Here is a 12020-nt window from a genome sequence, read left to right as displayed (position 1 = left end):
GAGGGAACCGAATCTGATGGGGAAACAGTAACACCAGCATTGTGAGTAGTTTCTTCTTCTTCTGTGGATTGTAGGAAGCAGCTATGTTTTGCGTCATATTATGCATGAGCTGGGGATTCTCTGGAAGAAAAGATCTGTTTTCTAGGTTTACACGACAACGGAAAACGTTACGTATCAGAAACATCGCACTCTGGACCCCGTTTTCAATCTGTGCGGTTGTTGGAGAAAACATTCGGTGGTTTCGTGTAAATGCGCACTACAAACGCAACAAAACTCTTCCGTTTTCCCCCGAAACCGTTGTCGTGTAAACGGGGCCAAAGTTGCGACAGGCTCCAGAGGGAAACGTTTTAGAAACTCTAAGCTAATCACAACCATCCGAACCAGAAACATTTAGAGACGCGTACAGAACCACAATGGCGGGCCTCTGCCTTCAGGTTTCCTCTTCAGGTTATTTGGTCAAAGCTAAATCCGTTTGTTTGAACATTTATCACGTCAGCGAAAACACGTTACTTGCACCGGAAGCAAAGCGCTATGAAAACACGCCTCTCACTGTTCTACCGCCTCCTACAGGCCTGGCATGCACACTACATAGTTTCTACAGTTTGTTTTCATTCCATGCTTGTTATAAATGTTTTAAGTGTAATAATGTCTTTCTTTGATACACACATGGAAAATATCTGTGAAAACATTGTGTTTAAAGGACAAAACTTTTGTGGACATCCTGGTTGTAAGCAGACAGGTTCAAACTAAACGTTCCTTGATATTACAAATTATATTCAATATTTTAACTGCATCTATTTATCTTTATAACTGTAATGAGAGTTATAATGTGTTTACTAATGATTACTAAAAGGCTGGAACCTTTAACAAATCAATCAGTTCAGCTGGTGAAAACTGCTAAGAAAACGTTCAGCGTCGATGGAGCTGGGATCATTTTAGGGTTTTAGTTGTTAGTTATACAACATAATTGCTACAAGTAACTGCATGTACTGCTTCTCATGCTTTCATATTTCTTTTCATCACAGGCTGTTGATAGCATCTGTCCTTCAATCATTCAACAGAGCAAAAAGAAAACAGAACCTCTGCACACGCAAGAGGAGGAGAGCAGATAAAATGGAAAAACATCATGAATAAGAAAGAAAAGCCTTGAGAAGCTTCTCCCTGCAGGCTTCAGAGCGAGCTGGAGGACTTCTGAGCTTTTCACCAACGTGCCTCTCTGTTGGATTCAGGCAGAGAAGATCTTGAACTGGACAGAAACGTCCGTCAGCTGCAGAAACCGGGTCGCAGAGCAAATCGACTATGGACAGGCTTTAGAATCTGTTCACTACATTCAATGATCAGCAGCAGCAGTCAGGATCAGGATGAGAGATTTAGGAAGTGCTGATGCAAACGCTAATAAAGCGACTCACTTGGAGGCATGTTTAGGATCATTGTCCCACTTGTGTCCAAGCTGTAACTTTCAGGCTGATTTCAACATTTCCACATAATATTGTTTCCTTATGAGCCTATCCATTTTGAAAAATAAAATTCACCTCATCATGATGCAGCCACCACCATGCTTCACAGTTCACAGAATTGAAAATATCCTCTTTTCCTCACAAAACAATGATGTTTAAGGTGGTGAGATTGTGTATTTTCCAGAGATATATAGCACCATTTTATAGCACAGCCAAATAACTTCAGTTTTTATGAAAACGCCGTTTACATCAATCGTTACATAAAGGAAATGTGATTTTGCTATTTGATTTCATCTTGAAATTGGACCTCTGTCCTGTTCTTCCAGCCTTCAGCATCTCGTCACAACAATGCTCCTCCATTATGCTGTTTAAACCCGTTCTTAGGACCATTGGACTGTTCCTCCAGGTGTCTGCTAATTCCTGCTGCTATTTTTAATTAACGCGGGTACAGTTCTTATTCAACTATCCAAACTTACACTTATCTCTTTGAATCTCTGTCTCTTTTTCAGTCGCATGTAAAACATTAAAGTGTCCAACTGCGATTTCTAACTCCTCCTAAATGTCCTGGGAACTGGAACAGAGGCAGAGTTTGGCCTGTAGGTGTTTTATTGTCTGAGAGAAGAATAAACTTCTTCCTTCACTAACACACATAAATGAACTGAAAAAAACTTTATTCTCCACCTGAAACAACAGGTTTTTTCTTTCACCAGGACGAAGAGATGGGATATTTAAAGTCAGACATCACTTGCGGTTCAGACATACATTTGTCTGAAACAGTTCATTCGTGACTCAGTGACCTTTCTGTAAAGTGATTTGATCACAGCGACGGTGTAACCAGGCCGCCTGCGACCTTTAAGTTCATTCAGAACAACTGCTGATCTGAACTGAAATAATTACACAGCTTCTGGAGAAACGTGTGTTAGGAGCTCCAGTAAGTTCATAAAAGTTCATACAGAGGAGAGAAACTGGACTGGTCAAACTGGGAATCCAGGACTGGGAGTGACTCAGGTCAGATGGAGGAGTCAGATGATGATGATGATGATGATGATGATGGTTGGCTCACTGGTTGCATTCACAGTCATGTTCCAGTAAACTGGGAGCAGTGGGTTTATTGGGTCCAGCTCAGGCTTTTTAAGAGAACCTTTGATTCTCATTTCCTGTAGACGATGAAGCTCTTAGTGGGAAAAATGGAAAGAGAACCAGAACCAGAACCAGAACCAGTCTCTACATTATCATTTGAACTTTCAGGCTAACTGAATTCAACAATTCTGTTTTTCAAAAGTAGAATAAAGATTTTATAAACTTCAGACTTCAATGTAGAATAATTCAGTGTTTTAGATTTCAATGCAGGTTCAATAAAAAACATGAAAAAGATCTGTAGCAAACCTGAAAACAGAATTTATGTTCTCTTGTTTTCTCCATCTTTAAACACTTTATTTATTCTAAGGTGAAATTAAACATTGTGACTAATATCCAGTTTTTTCACAGAGTTATTGTGGATTGTGATGCTGCAGGATATTCAGTAGCAGTCAATCTTGCTACAGATCTACAGAGGCCTCTGACTGAAGACTGTTGTTATACGACGTCTCATGAGTGTTATGACCTGCTAACAGCTCCATATCTGGGCAGCAGAGATGATATTCCACAGCAACATTTCCTGGATGACCATCAGTTGCTGACAAGCTCTGCTAATCCAGCTCTTCTGCTTTTGCTGCTCCTCTTTAAATCTGTCTGGCTGTAAGATTATAAAGCTGAGCAGAAAGACGTTGGAGTTGGGGATGTGATGGAAGAGATGGTTTCAACTTCCTGCTTCTCTCTTTGCTCCTTTAAACTCCGCTGCGATTTGGGGTCAGAGTTCAGGTTTTATTTGAACTCTGATGCATTTACTTTATTGAGGTTCCAACAAAGTGTGGCGGTTTTGTGCAAAACATTTATTTCCTAATGTTGGATTTTACCCTCAGTGAAAACATGTTCTCCAATCAAATGAGTTAAACTTAAGAGTTTAAGTGGAAAATTATTGCTGCTTCAATCAAGTCGAATTTATTTTAAGAAATTTGCCACATTTTCATTAAGGAAGAGAATTAATATGGACGCTGCTGTTCTCAGAACAATTCTCCACTTTTGTGCTTGAATTCAGTCATTTGGAACAAAATTTGTTCAACAAGTCAAAAGCTGCTGTTTTAAAAAAAAATTTTTAAATTCTCTCATATTGACATAAATCAAAAAGTCAATAAAAAGCCAACATGAAGTCCGGAGTCCGTTTGTGTTTGGCGACTCAGATAATCCAAACCGAGCTGGGTGACCTTTGCCCCACTCCGTCCTGAGAAGCCAAATGAGTGAGAGGCCGATCTTCTCCGCGCTCGTCCGTGAAGCATTAGGGTTCATTAGGCGCCTCTCAGCAGCCTGAGCGCCGGAGGAAGACACACATCCAGTCAACCTAATGGCTTCTCCTTGTTTGTTATTCCTCCTCCGTCTTTGACTCCACACTGGGAGTAATCAGCTGCAGCAGGCGGGGCAGGGAGGGCCGGGGCACAGGGGGGCTCTGGTTTGTCAAAGAGACCTTTCAGAGAGGACTTTCCCTCTCACTGACTGAAACATCATTTCCTGCAGAAGCAGCACACTGCTGCTATTGAGACGTTTCCCCCCTGCAACGTTTTCACTACAACCTTTTTATATTTACTCCTGACCCGCGGACCTCAGGAGGAGCACGCATACCGTATCGGCTTGCAGCGAGTCCAGGGTCCCTGCAGCCAGTCAGAGACACAGCGGAGGCTTTCAGCACTTCATTCCAACACAAACAGTCCCGGTGCTTTTAAACCAGTTACACAAACCCAGATTCTAAATAAAGACCCCACCGATCAGCAGCCTGCGCGACAGGATTTACCAGCAGCCCGGCCGTAAAGCACGCTACATTAATCCCACTTTTTCCTTTGCTTGTGCTGTAAGAAAAAAGGCCTGACAGTTCGCTGACGTTTTGAGGCCAAGCCAGGGATGAGACGGGAAGGGAAGAGGAGTCTGCTGAGGAAATAAAAAAGACAACATCCTTCCTGCCCTGGCCAGATGCTAACTCTGATTCAGCGAGGCGACGAGGCAGTCACAAGAATCCAAACAACCCGATGAGAAGCAAAGAAATCCGAGGTCACGACCTCCATGGAGCAGCAAACATTGGGTTTACCTGCAGGTCGAAGAATTTGCTGTATCTTCGGTAGATGATGTGAGACGTGTTGTCAGAGTAGGTGACATTGATGACATACACCTGCCGAGAGAAGAGAGCAACAGCAGGAAGTTAGCGATTCCCAGATTTATAACAGGCACAACATTCATTTGTGTTTATTCCTACTGGCATTAACAAGATAAAACATGGCGCTCCAAACTTAGCATCACATCTGGAAACGGGTCAATAAATTCAATTTATTTCTCATGTTTTAGATACGTAAACTCATTTTCTTTGTTCATGAGAAAAACAGATTTTTCTGAATCCCAGGTCTCTACAAACTGTTTCCTATGGAGCTTTCCAGGGAACATGGGGAAATGTTTTTCTTTCCCTCGCAATAATGTACTAATCAACTGATGTGGCATAGTTGAAAACTGTAAGCCTTTCTTACGGTAGCCATCATACTTTCTGCTACTATATAAGACTTTCATGAGGTTTTTACATGTATCTTAATATCTCATTGTGAAATACCTGAAGTTTTATATCTTTTACTTTGGATAGAAATGAACCACAAATCTGTGATACAAACAGAAACTTTCCATAAGTAGGAAAGAAAGAAAAAAATATACCTAAACTATTTTGACCATTTGGAGTTATTATCACAGGGTAATAGGCCATCTGACAGTTTTATTTGTTTGTGTTGGTCTGAATGGTTTAAAGGGATGTTTTCACGTGCATCTCAACCTTACACCAACAGACATAAACATCCAGTGAATAAATCGAGTTTCAATCAACTTTTTGCACCACAGAGTTAATAATAAACACATTTTCAAATAGACCAGTAAATATTGCAGTAAGCATACTGCGAGGTAATGCAAAAGAGCGTTTTTTTCCCCCATGATCCCTAGAGGCCTCCGTAGTTTTGCTAATCATTGCATTTGTGACAAAAACAGTAGCATGAATGCAGTTAAAGCAACAAACTCCAGCTTCCAACCAAACAGACATTTTCTGAGTGAAAAGATTTTAGAAATGTCCCTGAATCTGTCGAAATATGACAGATTCCAAACCGAAGTTGGGATTAGTAAATAAACAATAAACTACGGTTAACGTGTTGCAGAGCCTGTTCTCACAGAAAACTCAAACGCAACATAAATATTATGAATGGGATTTGTTTCCTCTTGGTTTGTATTATAGACTGATTTCTATGACGACACGTCCTGCATTTCAAAATACAGTCACCAAATATCAGTTAAATACTACAAAGTGTTGCAGTACTGATTCCATAATCAGTCCCTGAAGAACTTTGTGACTCCATGATCCCGGAACTTTGGCCAGATTCAGCAGATCTCTGTGTTTTTTCACTGGATGGTTGAAACTTGGACCTGGTTCCTCTGAGCTCAAACTCATGGAATGAATAAAACAGGAAAACAAAGAGTTTGTAACTACTGACCCTAACTCCACTGACAATTTAAAAACTACTGCTAGCAACCAAGTCAACGACTAGAAACCAACCAACAAATTTAAGTAAACTTTACCCATTCTACAAATATCCAGCCAGAGAAATACCAGAGAACTTCCAAAAGAAAGTGGTCAATCTGGACGTTTGACTTAATTTGACTAAATATCATTTTTTATGTATATATTTGAGTCTGTATGTATGATTTCGATCCTGTTAGTCTTTCCTACATGTCCTAACATGTGGAAAGCGATTTTATTTACATCACATCCTTGTAAATTCATAGCTCCATATTGTTGAACTGCCTCCACGGTGAAACACCACACTGACCTGCCGTCCCCGCTCAGCCTCGGCTGAAACACTGCAGCAGCCCTGAGAGGCCTGATAAGATGAGATACAGTCCATTTATCCGTCAAGAGGAGGTAAGTGATGCCACCATCATCTCTAATCTAATAAAACATAGATAACCAAGGTAGCAGAGCCCAGGGCCAGGACACCTTCAGCAGAGGCATTAAGAGCAGGTGGGAGCTCATGCTCCCACTCTGGGATGTACAAAAACACTCAAGTGGACAAGCTTTTACAGAACATTAAGCTGCAACTTTCTGCTGGCAAATTATTGGAATAAAAGGAAATCTGGTAACATAGTAACTGATATCTGCAAATGTTGAAATGGTTTTTGCTCTAATAATAGCTGTAGCTGCAGTGGGAACATTTGAAAAAGGTCTTTAACTTCATCTGCTCGTCAAATAAAAGCCAAGAAATAATGAGTCTAACTTGTCAAAAAAAAGTGCAACAGCATAGCTCGAGTTTTAAGAAAGAGCATCTGAAATGTGCCCGACTCTGACAGAAAAATGGCTCATATGAGTAGATAATGATCTGCATGTAGCGGCTCAGTCATTTACAGAAGAAATAACTGAGGAAGGAAGCGGTGACTTCTATAAATTAAAATCTGGAGTTCTGCACAGCCGCTTTGATGCCGACGGGGATCCTGAGAGCGATTCCGGCACCGCTTATTAAACTGATGTTTAATTTAAAACTGCTGCTATTTGATTACTGGATAGAAAAACCCACAGCAAAAACTGAAATACTGAAAATTCTTAGTGGTTTGGTGAGAATTCAGTTGTTAGATCCATAAAAAACACCCACCTGTCACAAATAACGTGCTATGTGTTTTGTGAACAGTTAAAAATGTTCAATAAACTGTAAATATTTCCCTTAGATTAGTAAAGTAGGATTTTGTTAAAAGAAACCTAGTCATTTTATGAGCTCTATAGCTATTTATTTTTTATTAGAAATATAATTTAAAGCCAAATGGGTCACTTTGACGTTTTATCTGACTGAATTTGCATTTTTATACTTTCCATGTTTACTGAAATTCAGTTTTTCTGCCACATCAGGGATGCATCTCCCTCCAAAACGTCACTTCAGAGCGGGGCCCCCCAGGGTCGACTCTTGGTCCGGTCCTTTTCTTAATTTTTAAAAACCTGGCATCTCATTTCATTCTTATGCAGATGACTCACAGATTTACGTGCCATTTAAACATAAACCCATGACTCCTCCAGGGTTTTAATCGATTGTTTGGAGGATGGTAACACTTAAACTAATTTACTAGAACAGAAAACAGAAGTCTTCGTGTTTGGTCCCTGTGAACGCTCTGGTTCTGGCTCTTTAGACATTTATAAAACGATAACATTTACAAAAAACTTGAGGGTTTTGACACTTTCTGTCACATGTAAGTGAAATCAAATTTCACCCAGACTATCATCCTCACACCAGCTGGCAGACAGTTTTATTTATTTTGCAAATAAAACAAATAAAAGGGTTTATAACTTAACTGACACATTTCCTATAGAGGTCTGCAGACCCTACATTCGGACATCCCGCTTATTTGTCCTGCCCAAATCACTATAGCAACCAGTAAGCCAACAGTTTTTTTACATGACTTATCAGGTTCTTCTTTTATTTTATTAATAACGAAGGGAGTAACTGGGCTAACAGCTGGATGGTTTGATTGATTAGTTATTTCCTCTGGAAGTTTTTAGCTCAATATATATATATATAAAATACAGCTAAAGCATCAAGATTGAGCAAGATGATAATATTATGTTATTTAGTTTTCATAATAAAAGCATCAGTCTGAGCAGGTAACCTTCTCTTAAATAACATCCTCCCATCAGCCAGTGTGTTTCCCCGTCAGGACTCCTGCTTCCTTTTCCAGCCGGCCGCCTCCGTCTGACTGATGGCGCTCCATCACTTCAACCCTCTGTACCTGCCAACAGCCTCCTAAGCGGAGCGAGACGAATGAGATCGGGTGGAAGACCCTGACGTTGACGTAAGAAGGGCAACAGCCGGAAACAAGAGCGCTGCAGGTTAAAAAAAGGCCTGGTTGCTGTTGGATGGGGGTTTGAGCTGCTGCTGGCAACGAGCCACCGCAGCATGTTTCCCTGCAAGAACAACTCCTGGCATCCAGGAAGCTGCGATAGTCACATTCCTCTGTCAGGCTGGTTCTCGGTGCGGCGGGGTGTCACCACAGCGATTACTGCCGCCGTTTATTACTGTGGGAGTGTGCTACTGGGGAACTGCTGGGTAATAATCTCATGAACAGCCTCAGTAAGCAAAGACAATACATTTCTTTGTGGCGTCTATATATATGAACAAGGTGAGACTCTTTTCACAGACATAATAACAAAACCACTTCTGAGGAGACGTCTGCAGACTCGGAGCCGTCAGATTCCTCAGGGAGGAAGTTTGTGAAGGAAGGTTAGTTTATTCGGCATCCTGCTGACAACCAGGTTAGGCAGTCAGTTTTATCATTAAATTACAAACTCTCACAAATACACCCACAGGTTGATGCTGCCACCACCGTGCTACATACAGAAGTCAGTACACAGTGCAGAGTTCAATTTTTGTGATGATTTAATTGTTTTTTTAGCAGAACTGGTAGAGTTCATTTAAATTTCTGGGCTTCCTCCTGCAGACCTTTTATTTTCTTTTACTGAAAGACAATGTGATTAACTGTCTGAAAGGAGAGAGGCCTGGTGCCAGGTTGTAATAAAAAATGCTTTTTCCACCTGCAGTAACTGGACAAGTCGATGGTAATCGATTATAATTTAACAGATTATGAAAAGGTTAGTTAATTAATTACATAGATGTTCAATAATTGATCAATCACATCTCACTAAAACCAAACAAACCAATCAAACACTTCAGCTTTGAAACTGTTGCATTTTAAGGACTTTTGACATCATTTTTATGGTTAAAGTCGGATCCAAAGTAGGTAAATTCATCTATATTGAAAACTGCTGTAATACCATAAATCACATATTTTCAGTAATGCTGGGGTCAGGCCGTTTGGACGGCTATTCCAGATGCTTGGCGTACGCCTGCAAAACTTTTATTTTAAAAATAGGCCTTAGATAATCCTCCCACTCCGAAAAACGTTCAGACCAAATAAATCAGAGGAAGCCCAGTAATAAATGTGAATCTGATGCCCATAAACGGGTTTAATTCCAGTCAGATGCTCAGATGAAGCGTCTGGAAGATCTGAACCCGCAGCGAAGATCCAAACTCCAGAAGCAGATGGACATGTGATGGCAACCGCAGTGGAAAACAGAACCGCTTGCCATCATGCTCGAGCTGGCCCGGCCCGAAATATCGAGCTCTGCCCTGCTGCCCTACCAGACCCAGAAATAAACTCAGCCCACTTCACACAGGCCGTAATTTCTGTCTGGGCGCTGCCGCTCACCATTCATCCTGCACTAAATATCGATGACTGATTTTTACTTTTTACTGCGTGTTGCATATTAAGCAGGATGATCTGACTCAGATCTGAAGAGAGGCCAAGTCGTGAGCACCAAGTGCAGATAAAATGCACAGAACTCAACCCAGAAATGACTCACAAATGTTCATCCGTCTGGCAGAAACATCCAAATGCAAAACGCAACACAGAACTCAAAGCTGCTTTTGCTTCCAGGGACGTTTCAGCTGCACAGATTCAAAAAGTTAAAGATGTTTTTTATTAATATCTTTTTTTAGTGTTGAAATGTTGTTCTATAAAATTGATCAAAATCTACCAAACCATTAAAAGAAACCCTTGATGACAGACAGTGAAGATTTGAAGTTAAATTTCTCGTTAAAGGCGTCAAAATAAGCGACTTATAAACAGGGAAAACACAAATGAAGAAAACAGAATCCACGGAAATGCTCCAGGGTCTGGTATGTCCCAGATAGCAAACCAAAAAAAAGAAAATCGAAACTTTGTGCATCTGCTATTCCCACTGAGGAAGTGGGACTTGAAAACAAAAGTCCCTTTCATGATCAGACACAAAGAGAGAAACATGAATTCTTATGACAGAACAAATTGGACCTCTGATTGTTTCATTACGCTCCTCTAAAACAGCCATTAATATTCATCTCACATGTAATACTAAAGCAGTCCCGGACATCTGACCCAGAAATACCCGAGTTAGACTCTGAAAAGGCTTAAAAACTTACAGTTTCAGGGGAGAGCCAGCATCCAGCCTCGCAGATTTCCAGAGAAGAAGGCAAAGAGCGCAGCGTTTTGGTGGGGCCCAGAATGTGGGCCCAGCCACTAAATGCAGCCAACCCCGCCTAAACTGCTATATTTGAAGTAACCTATAAAAACAGACCCAACGCTTTGCTTCCAGACGCCGTCAGCGCAAATGATCTGACTACAAAAGTCAGGTTGGAAAAGATTTTCTTTGGATCAAGTCATGTCTTTCCACACTGACCCATTACTGGGCTAAATATACTCCAATGTGTAACAGACTCATTTGTTGTTTCAGCTTTGCTAAAGAGTTTAGCAAAGCAATAAAATACAATAAAGTTTCACAGATTGGTTTGAGCTTTGATGTACTTTCCCAGAAACTCTTATGAAGCAAAACTGAAGAGGAAACATGTTTGAAACCAACATGGCTGTTCAGAAATGAGCCGCCTGGTTGTAAGACTTGTTCTCCCTGTGCATGCAGGAGTTTTCTCTGGTTACTCCGGTTTACTCTGACAGTCCAATAAGACCAAACACTGACCACCAAGCAAATGCAAAGCTTTGATTTATCAGCACAAATAAGCCGCACAAAGCAGATTATGAACCATAATTTGCATATTGTGTCTTTTTCTTTAGATACCTTGCAGAGGCTGCTGTCTGTCATTTTTAGTTACAACAACATGTAATTTCTCTTTGAATTTAATTGATTTTTCACTAATGTCAAAATAAACTTAAATTAAATTGATTTGCTTAATTGAACTACATGTGAAGTTGGAAACCATGTTCTGTTTTTTCTGCTTCACAATCACACGAATTCAGCAGCAAGCAGCTGTCTCAACCTGCTTTTCTTTGTTTTCCTGTATTTATTTTCTTTGCACATTTAAACAAAAGACAGAATAAAGTGTTAAAATGTTCCCTTATAATTCTTGTCATGAAAACCAAGCTGGAGCCAGCAGGTCAGGCCACACATGATGCCCACACACGCTCATCTTCACCACTTCAGGGTGACGTAATCAGCTCTAAAGGAGCCTGAAGCCGTGATAAAATGCTCCAACATGTGTTTTAAACCAGCAGAGGCAGGAGTTACAGTGTAAAACCTCAGCAAGACACAAATAAAATCCTTTAACAAACGCATACATCCTGACAGTTAGGGCTGGGCATCTGAAGAAAGGCTCCCTTTTCACCCAGATTTCACTCTGCGTCTGATACAGACCAATAAATATTTGAGTGTGCAACAGCTCTCTAAAGAGATGTTTTATGGAGCCAAACAACAACAGCCTCCTGCAGCGTGAGCCTTTGTTGCAGCGCGGGAGCCGGTGCAAATGAAATGTTGTGGGACTGGGACTTGTAAGAAAAACAGAAGCTTATAGTAAACATGGCCGTTTCCAATCTCACTTTTTCTGTTATCACCTCCTCCCCTGAACACACACACACACACCTGGAAAAGTG

General features: G+C 40.8%; 1 protein-coding gene across 5 annotated transcripts in view; it reads right to left on the bottom strand.

Annotated features, from left to right (window-relative positions):
• Positions 1-12020, bottom strand: part of sh3pxd2aa (SH3 and PX domains 2Aa) — a 95874-nt gene that overhangs the window by 75808 nt on the left and 8046 nt on the right. For 4 of the 5 annotated variants that reach the window (XM_008422262.3, XM_017305858.2, XM_008422274.3 and 1 more), the window contains exon 2: positions 4633-4713. In XM_008422262.3, the coding sequence (XP_008420484.1) occupies positions 4633-4713 (81 nt within the window). Of the gene's footprint in view, positions 1-4632; positions 4714-10561; positions 10581-12020 lie in introns of those variants that run through there. The other variant, XM_081611690.1, reaches the window with a different exon arrangement.

Source organism: Poecilia reticulata, chromosome 1 (assembly GCF_904066995.2).
Source record: "Poecilia reticulata chromosome 1, P_reticulata-male-v2, whole genome shotgun sequence".
Classification (NCBI taxonomy): Eukaryota; Metazoa; Chordata; class Actinopteri; order Cyprinodontiformes; family Poeciliidae; genus Poecilia; species Poecilia reticulata.
This window is presented reverse-complemented; position numbering and strand designations above follow the sequence as displayed.